Source organism: Tympanuchus pallidicinctus, unplaced genomic scaffold (genome assembly GCF_026119805.1).
Source record: "Tympanuchus pallidicinctus isolate F22 unplaced genomic scaffold, pur_lepc_1.0 scaffold4, whole genome shotgun sequence".
NCBI lineage: Eukaryota > Metazoa > Chordata > Aves > Galliformes > Phasianidae > Tympanuchus > Tympanuchus pallidicinctus.
The window spans coordinates 8,499,791-8,517,179 of NW_026294758.1; the positions used below are offsets into that span (position 1 = coordinate 8,499,791).

Consider the following 17,389-nt stretch of genomic DNA (forward strand, 5'->3'; position numbering starts at 1 on the left):
TGTGATGGCAACTGGTTTTCTCTAGAAACACTGCGCACAAAAAATTCCATTTAGATATACCCCACTTTTCCAGATCACGTTAAATTAACATCTGCTCGTAATAGTTCTTATGTTTAAAACATTTCCCTAGCCCCATAGGAGGGCAAGATCCAATCAGCTCATAACAATGTGGTAAATGCTTGGCTGACAGCACTACACATTGATTCTAAAGCATCTGTTTTCTGAAGAAACATTAAGGTTTGCTCTCTTTGAAAAATATGCCTTAGACTTCTTTCCATCTTAAAGGAGACCCAGGACTTCCCCATGCTGGCAGCAGCAATACTCTTCCAGAAAGGAGCATGCACTGTTAAGTGCAGTGCTTTGTCCTAGGACAACCATTCCTCTGCTCTATTCACGGTGCTTTATGATATATCTGCATTTCCTTAAAATCTGTCAAAGTTATTGCTTTTTCATCCCTTAGTGCCAAAACACTGTCTTTTGAATAGACTGACAGAAAAAGCTCTTTGTGCCATCACACCACCTCATGGAAAGATCCAATGGCAAATTACCAAAGTCTTCACTCATCAGCGAGATCAGCTGTGTGCAGAATCCAGCCCAGCACATCACAGTGTGATTTTCTCTCTCAAAGGAGCTGATGGTCTTCATGCAAATAAGAAAAACTATGTGTAAATTTAAAAAAATAAATAAAAAATATAGAAACTATGAAGTCAGGTGTAGATTGTGTGATAGTAAATTTTTGATGCTTTCTGCAGTTTCAGGCACTTGCTTGCTCAGAGTCAATGTGCCCTTATCACAAATTAATGTTACTGGAAGTGCTAGGATTAGACAAAGTAACTCTCCCTTTCTCTGCAACCATGCACACTCTGCGTCTTGTTTTTGTAATGCTGCTAACAGAGTTATAAGGTTTTCTACCTTCTATTATTTGGTTCCCACCCCCCCTTAAGAAAAATCTTAACACACACACACCAAAAAAAAAAAAAAAAGGCCAGGCAAAAAAAAATCCTTCCCTCCCTTCCCTTTTTCAAGCCCACCACTTTGGCAAAAAATCCCTCACCTCTCTTTCAGTGAAATGAGTGTGCCCTGTTACATGCTGCTCTGTAACTATAGGAGCAAATCAATAGCAGCTGAATGCCATCTGCTTCGGCAGCAGAACAGCACCAAAAGTGTGAGCAATGCATCTTCGCTTATTGAAAGGTTATTTTATGCAAGTAAACAATTCATCGTCTTCTTGCACGCTTGATGCTCATTTACCACTTTTGATCAATAAAATATGCAAAACAACAAAAAAATTGAATCCTAAGAGTAGTTCTGATGCCACTGTGATAGCTAATCAATATCAGGTCTCTGTTCAGTAAGGCAGGCAGTAGGGTAACTCCTTTATTGCATGAACCCAGGAAAACGTGTGGAAATGTGTCTTGTTGCCTCTAATGTATGATCTGAGTGAGAAACACAACTTCTGCCTTCAAATTAAAAAATGGAGAATGAAACTGAAAACACTATTTCAATTTCTTGCCTTACTTAGGCCAGCCTGCCTGATGATTTGTAGCACAGAACCAGTTGTTATGCTGATAATTGAGCTATGTTATCATTAGCACAGATACTTGGTTAAATAAAAGCCATTACAAGGCTCACACTGGCCAGACACCCAGTGAAACTGCTCCGCCTTATTAAGTCTTGCTTCTCAATATATTTTCAGCGTTTCAGGTGAACTCAGTTTTTCTGTTAAAAACAAACTGCTATGGGAATTTCTTTTGCACAGTGTTTCTTTTAGTCAGACCACAAACTGCCTTATTACATTAAGCCTCCTGACAATTGATTCAAGCAGAATACTTCTCTCCCACCAAAGAAAACAACATCATTTTTACAGATATTGCAGAACAAACCCACCAATTTAAACTGTTTCCAAAAAGAACACAAAGTGCTTGAAATACAGTTATTAATCACAAATGCTCTCTTTTCCAGCGAGTTCTATCCCCTGCATTAAACAAATTAATTGCTTTCTCATTTGAACAGTAATTTTGTTGAACATGTTTGAAAAACAAAGCCACAAATTAAACTGCATACAGGATGTTCTAATTTGTATGTTCTCATTCTGTCCTGTTTGTACGTAGGAATGCAATTATTCAGGAACAAGGCCTTTATCTTAAGAACAGGAAAGCTTTTTTGGATGCTTCAGGAAAATAATATCTTACCCTTCACTTAAAAGAACAATCAACAACAGCAACAAAAGAAAACATACATTTTATATATTTGCAACACAGGCACTTCCCAATGCATTGGCTGTGGACTTCTAGGAAATATTTATTAAAATTTATATGTATTAAAAAGCATAAATAAACTGCAGAAAAAAGCACTTCGCATCCAAAATAAAGAATTAGAAACAAACAGTAACTATTGGTTAAACAGCAGCACTCATAAATGGAGAGAAAAGAATCACTTATTCATTATTCGTTCCTCACAATTCTTTGAGTAAACAAGATAATTGTATGTACATAAATATAGGTTCTATAAATCCAACGAATCAATAAATCTACCTATAAATACACATGCAGAGAATTTTTAAGGCAAATGCGGGTAATTAACATTCAGAATCACATGTACAAAAAAAGTCCTCCTCATCTACCACTGAAATAATTGTTTAATAACAAGATACGCGTCAGGCAAGGGTTTATCAAAACCTGAAGGGGAGATTAATTTAGGAGCAACACTTGAGTCTTTTCATCTTACAATCTTGTGAGAACCCAGCCCTTAGCTGTAATAGATAGCTGCCCCTCATTCCACATGCCTTCTTCAAAAACATATACGAGCTGATATGAATTCCAATATACAGTTTGATCACATTTATAGAAGCCAAAGCAATTTTGATCAAATTAATAATACAGAACATGGCAGCAAAAGTGCAGTAGCTTTGAGTCAATGACCCAACTAGCAGCAAGGGTATAATTTAAAGTCAGAAATTTCCAGTGCATGCACCGTTAGCCACAGTGAACCTGTTACTGCTCTAAAGGGAATTGTTTGCCTCTTATTAGATTTTCTACAGCACAGCCATAAGTGATAAATGTACTGCTGTACTCACTGTCAAGTTAATCAATGCTGCCAAAGTTTTGTTGACCTAACAGTAATCCATAAAGTGAGCGGCATTTTCTCTATCCCTATGACATCTTGGTCCTCAGTGGGGATACAAATCTTACAACAGCATCTTAAAAAAAAGAAATGAAAAAACAAAGCAAAGCAGAGGGCGGGGGAGGCATCTTGAAATTTCTGTCTCTAAATTAGCAGATGGAGAATTCCTTGTCTCTCTGTGAAATGGCATAAAAGTGAAGGTCTCACAGTGTGTTCAGTTTGACGGCTAAAATGCTAGCAAATGAATAACTTCACAGAAGATAAAGCCTTGCCTACTAAAAGGGAAACAGAAAACAGCATCGGGAGTCTTCCAAGGAAACAGTTGTGAACATGGAGTAGCTGTGATGACAGGTTAGTGCTCCGGCTCAAACACAGCAATTCTGAAGACAGTAATGTGAAAGTAATAATAAAAAATCGCCACCAATAAAAGTTCTCTGTTGCTGCACCTGGCTGTAACTCAAGGTCCACGAGAGGCACCACCACTGAAAAGAAGAAAAAGTCAGGAAACAATTCCTGGTAGAACAAGCTGCTCTATAAACAAACTGCTGCCATGCTCTCACAAGCAATTATAGACATATGAAATATGAATTGCCATTGATTTTTCTTCTAGAGGTCACCCTGCTCCATGTTTTACGCACTCTGAGCATTTATTTGGGTGGCAAACTGACAAGTTTTTACAGAATTAACGGAGCAATGTAATCTTTGCTCAATCACAGGTACTTCATTATGGTTCTGTTCTTTGACACTTATCCCTCCCAAAACTCGCCAGCAAGGGATTCCTCAATAAAGGTGAGAACAGTGCAATTGCCTGTGAAAAGACACAGTCCCAACTTGGTCAGTGAATGCTTATTTACCTCCTCTGTGCTGATGGCAGACAAGCGGCGTCAGTGGGGGGCTGCATTTATTGCAGCATACAGCTCTGCAGTTAAGGCTCCGATTTCGCAAAATATTCCCCATATCCCATATCATTAATGAAGGGATGAGTTCTCTCCAAAGGATAAATAAGATTGCAAGTGAGCTCCCTAACGGAAGTAACACAGCTATCTGGATTTCTGTTGAAAACGAATACAAGATTAAAACAGTGCAAGAAAGTTGAGCTGCTGTCTATAAATAAAAAGTTTTTGATACTGTCTTCCTACCTACAATTGCTTTATGTTCCTTAACCAGCAACTGGACGACTACTTTATTTTTGACAATAAAACTTACCAGTGAGTTTCAAACTGGGAATCATTAGTTCATCAAGCACATAGTCTAGATTTTTTAAACAGAAATTTTCTTTACTTCTATTATTCATTTCTTGGTCTCTGGGTTTCCCAAGGAAGAAAAGCTTGTGAAAAGATTGTTGCACCATTCCTAGTGGTCACTGTGTCCCTGAAGGCCTTGGCTTACCCTAGAAATAAATCTTGTAGGCACCTGAAGTGAAGTTTAAATTGTTATTTTAAGTTACATTTCTTACTGCCTCTTAAGAGACTGATAAGTGTGGTAATATTATGGTGCAGACAGCTTAATCAGATTCTGGACTCTGTGATTAGCAAATAAAACTGAACTATGCCATCAGCCTAACTATGTCTCAAGAACTGGTGCCAAAAACTCAAAGTGGGATATGAATATAGCATAACAGTTCAGAGAGGGTTTGTAGTAGAATTTCAGTTTACAACTATTGGCTGGACATGGAAGTGACCTCAAACACTTGATCATTACCAGACAACAATATGACTGTTGCTTAAATCACATGAATGAGTCAAGAGGACAAAATGAAATCTAAAACAAAACTGACAATCCAGAAAAACTGGGAAGAAGCTGAACGAATCCAATATACATTTAAAAATGACAACGTGCTGACTGAGAGAACAGGTAAACACAGAACAGAGAAAACAGTTTAGATGTCTCCATCCACACATTAACAAGAACAACCTCTCCACCTGTCCACTGTCTCAGCATCAACCGATTGGTCTGGACTCCACTCTGATTTTCTTGGTGAATATCACCCCTTTGAAATATCTGGGCAAAATTAATTCCCCAAATTACAACAATGGGATATTTTTATTTCTCCTTTAGGTCAGTGTCAATTTCTCTTCAGATGCCAAGCATAGCTGCCAGACCAGACTGAAATGACCCCTCTACCTCTGCATGATTAATGCCCTACATGAATATCTGCACTCAACCATAATCACTGTCAGCCAACTGCATCATTAGAGCACAAAAAAAACTCATCAGCCTTTATTTCCAATACTAAAAATGTTCCTAATGTGCTAAGGTAACTTATTCTTCCAGTATGTGTCCTCATCAGTTCAGTTTTAAAAGTTGGATAAACTTACTGGGATTGTATGAGCTGACTGAAAACTAGCAATAAAGATATCCACCTCTACAGCCAATAGCACTTATAAATAGTATTTATACCATTACAAAGAAGCAAACTGCTTCCTCATTAGGAAGTTACATAACTGCTGCTGTTCAAAACCATTAGAATGTGTCAGTGCATGACCTTGATTCAGATTTGTCCAAATGCACAGAAAAATATTTGATGGAATAATGTAGAGACAAATGCTACACTGCTGATGGCCACAAGGCTGCAAACTGTGAATTCTGTGCATAGATTCTGTTCCACTACAGCTTTACTGAAGTGTTTTGTTGCTTTATGAGTCCTTTTGAAACTTTAAACTAGAGATTTTACCACTGAAGTCGGTGTGAGATCTGGATCTCATGTTGAAAAGCACACTGGGAAATCCAGATGTCCTGACATCTGGAGTAACTGGGAGAGGTTCCACTCTTCTAACTTCCTTGTGATATCTTGAGGACATTAAAAAAAAACTTGCAGAAGCCAATGTGACAGGGCTCAGAAAACCAGTTCCTCAGGGTACACTGTGACCACCAAGTAAATTGAGAGCAAAGACATTAAAGAAAAATACTGGAAACAGACCTTTCAAAGCACTATGTCTGTTGAACCATGTTAGTTATCATCAGTACATGAGGTGATGTGACAACACACTATCACAGTTATGAATACTGTATTTCCCCACTGATGATGATATTCTAGAAATAATTTTGGAAAGACTCTCAGAAATCGAAAATGAACTCCCCCTGCCTGATTCATGTAACTGGAATTACATTTTTTCAGAATGCTTATCAGGAAAGTTAGCATTTTCCTAGAATAGATAAACCCAGTGGTTTGTAACAGCATAAGAAATAATATTTTTAATCGAACCATTAAAAAACTGTAATTCTGCAAAAGCAGGCTCCAACCACACCCCAAAATATTCAGAAGAGCCACGCACAGACTGATGCTTGCCACATGTACACCAATACAAACTGGCATGCAAATGCAGCTGAGAGAAAGCGACACTCTTCAAAACTCTCCAGGTATGCATCACTGTAGAGATGTAGCTGTATTAAAGAGGAATAATAGTCTAACATGCCAGGCTACAACTGCTACTGGTTACAAACGTAAACAAACCATGGTAGAGATTATGACATCTTTCAGTCAGTAACGAACCGTGATACAAAACTCTGACCTCAGCAGGGAGGCTTACGATGCCGTTCAACCCAAGCCATTCTGTGGTTCCACAAGCAGGGCTGTCTTGAGTTTTAGATAAAAGTGGAGTAAATCTTGTGATTGGCTCTTAGCTGTGGGATCTGTGATCTTCACATGTCTATTATTCCTTGCACTATGTTGTAGGAGACACGTATGTAGCAAAGGAGTTGTCAAATACGTTTTGACATCCCATTACTTAAGGTCCTCAAATAAGTGTCTTTTAATGCTCTTGCTGCAAGAGAAAACATCTGCATCACAGATTAAATTCTTTTCATTGCAATAGAGCTTCTTTATGTAAAATTTGCATTCATTGATAACACTGGTTTTAGTCTGACTTTTATACCAAGCTTTGAACTAATTGCTCTCAATTAATCTGTTCCACTCTTTGATAGCTTATTTATCAGATTGGGAAAGATAGATTTAACGGTCCTTGCTGGAAACAAGTTCTTTAATTGGAAATACCAGAGTGTTTAGCTCACTTCGTGCTCCAGCAATTAAGGACAATTTGGAAAAGCGTTTTTCCACCTACTATTGTCTCCTTGATTAGATTTCCAAAGAAGCAGACAAAACAAATGACAATACCACCTAGCAATATTGGTTCAAATAAAAGCCCAGCAGCCAAATTACTTACTATGAGACATGTGAACCATCCCCATCAGTTCCAATGCTGTGTTACATTCATTTTGCTTTATCTTTGCTTCCCATGTAGGTAAACAGCAAAATTTCTTTCAAAATGCATAGCTCTATGCTTTGCCTCTATACAATTATCCCTTTCCACAAATAAGCCAAATCAACAGAAGAAATTATTTTTCTTGATTAAGCTCCCACATTTCTCTTGGGATGAAACAAAACAAACAATTAATCTTTCCTTATTTGTTCTCAGAAGAACCTACATCCCTTAAACGCACGATAACCGGGGTACCTGTGGCAGGCAGTCGGCAGCAATTAGGCTTGTGCTGAAAATGAATGAACTAGAGTCAGAATGCCTAATCTGCTGAGAGTTTCTGCAGGAGGCCAAGGTTACACCAGGAAAATTCCCCTGCTGTGGAAATACTGTTAAAAATTACCACTTGACTTCAGCATAATTAACAAGGTTTGGGAATTTATATGAACTGAGTAATTGAAAAGAATTAGCAAGAGATATATGCATTAATCTTCACCAGTTACAGCGTGCCTAATGAAATTAAGGTTCTGCCTCTACTCCATGATTTGTTTCTGCAAACTTTTTTCAACTATGGAAGAAAAAGTATTTTAGATTAAATCACAGCAGTTATCAGTAATTTAAAAAAAGAGACTGCATCATAAACCTAACTTTCCTTTATTACATTATATGCCTTTATCATGTTATACACCTTCATTTATGTATATTTCCTTTGAAAATCTTACAAGATTTTCTTACGTAGAAATCATAGTATTTTATCACAATGAAACTTCATGAGTTTCTGGCATTAATGTCCACAGGAAAAATGCACAACACAATTAGAAGTTTACCATTATTTAGTAGCAGGTATTTATTTGTAAACGTGTGCACTTAAATTCCAGTCTGTCTCAGTCAAGACATTGTACAGTCAATAGTTTCAATAACAGGAGCTTTTTTTTTTAAAACTCTTAGCCAAACCCTCGTTGTATTCCTATTACAGAGACAATGAGACAGCGAACAGAACATTCGAGGCAAACAGTGCTGATGTGTTCAAAGATTCTGTTAGCAGAAAATAATGAGCATCATCCTCCTGCAGCCTATCTAAGGAAGAGTAGCTGTGTGTCCACACTTTCGCCAGAGCAGTCACTGGGCTGTGCTCTTTAAACACAATATCCATTTTAGGTTGGAAAGGACCATAAGATCACCAGTTCCAGCCATCACCTAACACTGTCAAATCCACTGCTACACCATTCCCGTAAATGCCATATCCACAGATCTCTTACATACTTCCAGGGACAAGGACTCCACCACGTCCATGAACAGCCTGTCTCAAAGCCTGACTGTTCTTTCCGTGAGGAATCCTCTATTCAATCTGTACCTCTGCAGCACAACCTGAGGCCGTTGCTTTGTGTCAAATCACTTGTCACTTGAGAAAAGAGACTGACACCCTCCTTGCTGCAGCCTCCTTTCAGGGGAGTTGCAGAGAGCGATGAGGTCTGCCCTCATCCTCTTCTTCTTCTCCAGACTAAACAATCCCAGTTCCCTCAGCAGCTCTTCATAAGACTGGTGCTCCAGACCCTTTACCAGATATAAACAACGCCAGATAAAAACACGGAAGTTATCACACACTTCAAAGTGAACAACTGTCGGAATAATTTTATCATTCAAACTTTCATTCAGCTTTCTCAAAGATGCATTAACTGTTGCTTACATGATCCCGCACTACTTTTTACCCCCGAAAGCCAGTTCTTCATCCCAAGCACAGAATGAATGGCATTTGGTTATTCAGAACGTATTCGCTACTTTGTTTTCAACCTCCCACCTTCAAATATGTCCTGACATGTAAAAACTCAAACCCTGCCATAAGGACAGATTTATTCATTTCTTCACCTACTTTTCCTTTATACTCACACACGCTTTACAAACACCTAAAGAAAATTAATGAATGGCCTTCAGTCACACAGAGTGTAGGCAACAGACTACAACTGGATTGCATCAAGGCAACAATATGGCAAACATAGGTGTAAACTACTTGTTTATGTAATGTGTATACTGCTGAGTAATCATAACAGACCATTGTGTATTGCACTACACATGCAATAATAAAATACTCTTTCACTAGAAAGTATTTTTTTCTTCACTGACAATTCAGTAAGCAAATTTGCAGGTTGATTTTGAAGAAAAAGTCTGTAAAACTTAACTGGCCTTGGAAGCACAATTTAAAGCAATAATCATTTGTCTACAGAAAAATAAGAATCAGCTTATGCAAAACAACATAAAGAAGAAAATGAAAATGTGTTTAAAATATTATGTGTTGATGAAAAAGTGGGAGCAACTATCTTTCCATCATAGTTCTGGGCTGGGATAACTGCCCTTACAAGAGCTGCATCTCCCTCCTTCCTTTACTACAACAGACTGAAGTTGTTTGAAACTTTTTTCTTTTTTTTTTTTTTCTCCTACACAAACTCATAGAAATCTACTAAATATGTATAAGAGAAAAAAAAATTCAAAATGTAAAATCTGTGTGTTAAATGAGGAGTTGCCTTCAGGATCACACATGGTCACATGCTTATTTTCATCATGGCTAAGTAAAATGAGAGACTCAAACTTTCTATTGTTCTAGAAGGCATCATGGATATGGGAATGACTGAGTCAGCAGACTGCAGCCATGAGCCACAAAATGGGGACTCCAGATTTAATATCTTGCTTATACAGGCTGTGACACAGGGCAAAGAACTCCATTTCTTTCTCTTCCCTCAAAATCTTTTGGTTACTCTGAGCACATGAGGTCATGATGGAGACCATTTCTCACTGTACATACAATATGCAGTACATGCACTTTGATGTTCATCTTAACTTGGGCAACAGTAAGTTATACTACAGCATTATGAAAAGAGAAAACTGCTTATGTATGGTTTTGAAATTTCTAATGACTTTTAATGTAAATTTTGCTTTTAACTGAGTAAAATTTACTTTTATCAGTTCTGACTCAAGAGAAGAATGAGAGAGAAAATCATGTAGTAAGGTTCTATGTAGCAAATAAAAATCCACAGATTATTGAAGATGAAGGAAACTATACATCATAAAATCATAAAATACAAAGTACCAACACTTAAAAAGCAAAAAGAAAATCAGGCAATTCTCCTAAGCACACTTGAAAGAAGCTTTAAACATTGCTGCAGAGTACACATTTGTAAACAGAGATTGTTATTAAAAAGCTCTCTGTTAATTGATCTGCAAAATAATTTTGCTTTCCCCTCCTGTTTTACAGCTCCTCTAAGCCAATATAAAAGTCTGCATCTATCAAACACACCCTCTTAAAACCCACAGCCATTGAAAACCAGCTACGTATCTGTACCACCGAAGAAACATGTATGCACAACAGAATCTTAAAAGAGCTGGTCTTAGCAATGATGGATTTAAGTTATTAACCAATCAAAAAAAGATGGATGGTGGTCTGCTTTTCTTAATCTACATCATCATCTAGATCTATTTAAAGATACGTGGTATACTAACAAACTTAGTTAAGGTTTCGATAAAATCAGTAGAATAATCTGCCCTGCTACATTGAGACTGTATCGATCAATAAAATCACTTGTACTAGGAAAGTACTGTTAAGTACTGACAATCCAAGCCATTAATATTATTTAACACTCTGCTCACAATCTTTAATAAGGACAAAGAACATTTTGCGTTTTTATTCTTGTCATACCGTTGTTTTTATAGCTCCTTACAGGTAGAGTTCAACCTCGATGACCATAGACTAAATAGCATTAGAGAAGGATGATACTGATTAATTTCGGATAACAGAGAGAATTTTCATTGTGATTAATGGACACGTGTGATCCAACTGCCTTTCCAGCAAGACATGAGTTAGATCTTATTTCACTGCTTCCAACTTTTACTTCCAACTTTCTAAAACTAAACTCTTTCTTCTTGATGTATTCATCTGCATTTAAAAGAAAACTGCTTCCCAGAAACAGCAATCAGAAAGATAAGCATCTGTTCTGGACCTGATGGGATTTTTTTTTTTCTGCAAATAAGCCAATTTGGTGTTAAATTAGTTAGAAATAGATTCCAACAGAGAATGTGTACATAGGACAAAGGGGAGGATGGCTTCCAAAGAAATCTTTGTGGTGATTAATGAATGATATAAGGAAGTCAAAGTGAATCCTATCCAGCTCTTGCTCTCAGATACGGTGAAAGGTTAAAAGGAAGCACAGTGAGAAAAAGCCCACAGATGAGACACACAGAGTAAAGTGAGAAGAACAAAAACAGGTCCAAATTTTGCACAGAAGTTTCAATGTTTAAAATTTCTTCCTGTGCATTCAGCTTCCAAATATAAAGCCAGCTACCCAACACATGCAAATAAATTATCCTCAGAAGTGCATTTAGTACCGTATCTCATCTCCAAAAACGGCTGTGATTAATGGTTATCAAGGAAGATTGTAAATGAATAGCATGAGATACTTTCCCTCAATAGTCCAGCAGCCTCAAAAGTTATACCCAAGTCACAGACTTCCTATGATAAGTGTGAAGTCTTCCATGAGCTTTTCCACTCTTCCCTTTAAACAGTTTGAACTTTTTGCAATCTCAATACATTTATGTATTAACACATAGGTATTCAGGAATAGCTCAACTCTTGGTATAGAGCACATTTCTGAGAATATAAAGGAAGGGCAATTTAATGAATGCTGAAATTGACAGAATGGGTACATGTCATTAATGAAAAACACAGAAATAAAATTCAAATAGCTGAATGATCATTGAGCAGTTCTATGATCATTTTGCCATTAACATTAGCAACAAACAATTCTGTTGGGCACAGGCAAAACAGTGTCTCCCAGAAGTGCACTTATCACATACAGAGATCTCAGTATTTCTAAAAAGCTGCAACAGCACAGGGTAAAAATATTCTGAAGTCATTCCTTTTTATTTCATCCTTTCTTTCTTCCTAAGATAAAGTTCAAGAATTGTTTCTATTAAGCACAAACAGAACGCTCCTGGTTCCAGTTTTCTATGCCAACTCCATACAACCCACTAGCCAAAATATCCCTCCTTTTATGTGACAGTTTACCTTTTTTTTTCCCTCTCCTTGTGATGATCTTTGTTCCCTACCTTTTTTTTTCCCTCTCCTTGTGATGATCTTTGTTCCCTCATGATCTTTGGCTGATTTTTATGTATTAGCATGATATAAATACCACTTTTTTTTCCTCTATTTTACTAAGGAAGAGAAATAAGTGAAAAATCCTGTGCTAATCACTGAGAATTTGTGCTTCCCCACTTTCACCTTCTGGTTCTCCTCCAACAAAAAGTTCTGAAGCAGCACTTAAGCAACAGTTACAGAAAAGGATTATTCAGACATTAAAAAGGCAAAACTCCAGACCATGCACTCTGTGGAGTAGCTGCTGACTGGCATCAGCAGCCTAGATGGCTTTTCTTTGAGCAGAGACCTATCCAATGTTCTTCAGGATGGGTAAAGCTATAAATGCCCGAATTCATATTCCTCCTTGTTAGAATGGAAGAGGCCAACAAAAATTGGAACAGTTAAGCAGTGAAGAACTAATGAATCTTCCTAGTAGCTGATGGAAAACTTATTTTCTTCACAATTAAATAAAACAAACCTTAGGAAATCAAATTATCTGACTACTCCTAAGGATGATAGTGAAAATGACTAACACGCAAAGGCAACAGAGGATTCATATCCTTAGTTGCAATATGAAATGCTGTTCGAGTTTGGCAATGCTCTGCAATTGCTTCCAAATTAACAAAAACATTTCTTTTAATCTACAACTTTATGAAGCAACAGCACAGAACCAGGTCAACATAAATGACAGTAGCTCAAATGCTCCAGAATATAAATAAATACAAGTGACCAAAAGCTTGGATTTTTTTGCTTGCTTTTTGAGCTACAAATTATTTAATCCCCTCACTGAGGTTGTCTAGTTAGAAAAGAATATTTGCTTATTCACTTTAACTTCATCACAAGCAATTTAATATTTTGTGAAGTTATTAGAGAAAATCATCATAGTTAATGAAGAAATGACATCTTGGGCCAAATTTTCCATAGGATACTTTTTCTTCTGCAGTCAACAATTAAAGAAATATTTTTTTTCTTTGGCATTTGCTTTGCATAGTTCCCCAAACCAGAGTAAAAAAGTATATAGTATATATACTTTATATATAGTAATGAGTACAGTAATGAGTGATTTTCTCCTTTACATTTCTCATGAACTTTTTCAAAGAGAATTGCATGTTGAAGAATACTGAAATATAGGTCAAAGTGCTTCCCAGATCTCGAGATTATTTCCCTAAACAGAAAACAAATCTCTAGTCCAGTTTCATGAAACTACATAACTCATTTTGCAGATTGGGAACCCTGAAACAACTGAAATATCAAAGTTCACCAAGTCTTCAAACCTCTCTGCCAAACAGTGCTCCAACCAATTCTTCAGGAATCAGAACTGCTCTCTTTTCACAAAGTTCAAGAGTAAATAAAAGGCAAGTACACTTTCTTGACATCTACTGAGAGAAGTATTATCTCTATGTGTTATCTTTGGTTAGAGGCATACATACATACAGACCTTACATCCTTCCACACAGACAGGTTCAGAAGGTTTATAGCCCTCAATTTTGTATGAGATCCCTGCCAGTCACAGGAAGAATCTCTTCCGATCACCTGGACCACAATAAAGAAGACAGTATCCTGAAGCTCATCACAAATACAGGCCTTCTCCAAAATCTCTCTATAATCAAATAATTTCAATGAAAACTAGCAGTGACATATTCTGATGTCGAGTGGGTGCCACATTACAGTGAATTCTGTTAACCATGTCTTCTATCTCGTTGGACTGATGACATCAACAAATGATGAAATTTCTTCTGCCCAAAGGGTTAGAAAATGTCTATTCCATTGAATGTCAAAAGGCAGGCCTGACAAAGGGCAAGACCCCAGGCAGAGAGCCTGGATGGATTAACGTCCAGTGTCTGCTCAGTGGGACCAGGATATGACCTAAATTCAAATCAGTAGAGGGCAGGTGGTTAGATCAAATTCTTCCCTATTAGCAGTTCACTGAAAATAAGCTCTATAAGAACTGCTCCTTCCAAGAGTACATTACACAAAATCTAACAAATACTCATCAGATTGAAACACTTGTCACAGTAACCAAAAATAAGGCCCTCAGTGCTGCTCCAACATCTTACACACTTAAAAACACTTAGAAATACTTAAAAATAACACATATAAACCCAGGAAAATCAGATCATTACAGGAAGAACACATCCTCAACTAGCTTTCAAAACCAAAAATTACCTATCTGATGAATTTCAGCTGACAATGGATGACAGTGGATTTTGCTGAATAGTTCTAATATAGCTAGAGCGCATATTTCTATATCACAGTCTAATAATATTTGGTTTATTCACCACTTTGCTGTTCATTAGAAATGTTTCTGGGCTCCTGACCAGGCACTTCATGAAACAAAACTCACACACTGAAAGAATCGGAAAGGCTGGTTTCACCACAAGAAGATTAGGTACCTCAAGCAGCAGCACTTTCAATCTCAGACCATGGAATTCTTTGCTTTTCTTACTATTTGATGCAGAGATAGATCAAACATTCTAATTTAATCTCACTACTTTTATCCAAATTTCAACTACAGGAGGTTACTTCATTAAAAATATATTAAAAACTCAATATGTCAGAAAGAGGTCTCTGTGTAACCGCAATTGGCACAGCGCGTTATTTGTCTTTGGCACAGGTTTTTCCAAGATGCAAAGTAAAATAATGAAAAATTACCATATGCTGCATAAAACAAATAATTTGAAAGTAATAGTTGTGCATCTGCTCAAAATCTTTGTGTGAGATTCTAACTGGTTTTGAAAAAAACTACAGCAAGTAAAATAAGCCCACTGTAGTTGACCACTTGCAGAAATGGTTGATTACTAATGATGGCAGTAGCCAATCTACTTTTGAAGATTAAATTCCATTAGCATAACTTGAAAACGTATCAGCCACACTTTATACACACAGTGCTGAATTAAAAACAAACAGAATGTATTTTGAAGTTGGAGCACATTCCTACACCGTCTTGAAAGTGCTTGGCACTCTGATAAGTGAACTGCCTTGATATGAGCATTCATTTTCCTAAAATCAGGCACTCGTAGCTGTCCTTTCCTGTCTTAACCACTGCATTTTCTTGTGATATCCACCAGTAAAAGAAGAGGGTACAAGTTAATTACATGAAGGATGTACAAGAGCCGACTAAGTCTTCCAGTAGGGGGAGATGTTCTTTTACAGTTTAATCGCTAATTAAAAAATGCTAAGCAATTTACCCTTGTAGCTTCTTAACAAAACCTCATACAAGAAATAGGTGTATGTGCCTTAGATACTCTCCAAAAGGCAACTCCATGAAAATCAGGAAAAAAAGGAAAGTCACAGAAAATGTCCTTAAAATAAAAACACACTGATTGCACAAACTGTGCTGACAGCCAACAAAACCAAAAAGATCCTTTTGTTTCAAAACCAAAAGGACTTGGTAACTGCAATGTTTTTTTTACACCCACAATAACAAATGTAGTCACTCTTGATGATATTTGAACAGCCACGGCCATCAGGTGAAGACTGCAGTGACTGGAAACGGCAATGTTGCACCCATTTTTAAAATGGGTAGAAAGGAGGGCAGAGGGAACTACTACCTGTCAGGATCACCTCTGTGCCAGGGAAGACCATGGAACAGATCCTAAAGATATGCTAAGGCACATGGAAGAGAAGGGTGATGATACAGGCAGCCAATATAGCTTCACTGAGGGTAGGCCCTACCTGACCAACCTTGATGTTTTTTATGATGGTGTAACTGCACCAATGGATAAGGGAAGATCCACTGACATCATCTATGTGGACTTCACTAAGGTTTGCCCATGACATCATTCTCCCCAAATTGGAAAGACATGGATTTGGAGGTGGACTGTTTGATGGACCAGGAACTGGTTGCAAGACTGTACTCAGAGAAGGGTGGTGAATGGCTCAACATCTGGACGGAGATCAGTTACAAGTGGAATCCCTCAGGAGTCAGTACTGGGACCAAAGCTCTTTATCATCTTCCTCAAAGACATCCACTGTGATGATGGAACACCACACTATGAGGACAGGCTGAGAGTTGGGGCCGTTCAGCCTGGAGAACAGAAGGCTCTGGGGAGACCCAATAATGGCCTATCAGAATCTAACGAGGGGCTACAAGTAAGAAGGGGACAAACACTCTAGCAACCTGTTCCAGTGTCTCACCACCCTCACAGTAAAGAGTTTCTTCCTAATATCTAGTCTAAATCTACCCTATTCCAGTTTAAACCCATTTCCTCTCTTCCAGTCACTACCTGCCCTTATAAAACGTTCCTCCTCAGCTTTCCTGTTTCCCTTTCAAGTACTGGCAGACAGTACCGTGACAAGACAAGGGGAATTGGTTTCAAACTCAAGGACAGACCTTTTGATGGGATACGAAGAAGAATTTTTTAAGGATGGTAGGGCACTGAAAGAGGCTGCCCAGTGAGGTGGTACAGAAGCCCCATTCTTGGAGGATTCAAAGTCAGGCTGGATGGGGATCAGAGCAACCTGATCAAAGTGTAGGTGGCACTGTAGGTGGTGTTCATTGCAGCGCAGTAGGACTATCTGGCCTTTAAGGATCCCTTCCAACTCAAAAAATTATATGATTCTATGTTTCAGTTGAAAAATAGTCACTAAATGTTTTAAAATAAAAAATTTAAAAAAAAAACCCTCTACTTCCGGAAACTCATATTTCAGAACAAAAATTGAGCTGGACTTCCAAAAATTGAGCTGGACTTTTCTTTCCAACTTGCTTTTTAAAGAATGTCTGAAGTTCACAGTGAGAGTAGAATTTTCATCTATTAAAAAAGGATGGGATTTATCATTTATATATTTGTACATCCAAATAATTCCTGTAGGTGCCCTTTACAGTCTGGAGCATAATGAGTGTCCAGGTAGGACTAAAAATGCAGTGCCAACAGCAAGATGAGAATGCGATGATGAATACCTACTTAAACTAGATGAACTAGACATGTACAGAAGAGGGATATGAATT

General features: G+C 37.6%; 1 protein-coding gene across 4 annotated transcripts in view; it reads right to left on the minus strand.

Annotated features, from left to right (window-relative positions):
* SNX24 (sorting nexin 24) overlaps positions 1–17,389 on the minus strand; it is a 77,415-nt gene that overhangs the window by 13,373 nt on the left and 46,653 nt on the right. Inside the window, exon 4 of one of the 4 annotated variants that reach the window (XM_052700626.1) lies at positions 8,290–8,873. The exons of the other annotated variants lie outside the window; for them this stretch is intronic. Coding sequence (XP_052556586.1) covers positions 8,712–8,873 — 162 coding nt within the window. The 3' untranslated portion in view covers positions 8,290–8,711. Of the gene's footprint in view, positions 1–8,289; positions 8,874–17,389 lie in introns of those variants that run through there. 4 annotated transcript variants of the gene reach the window in all.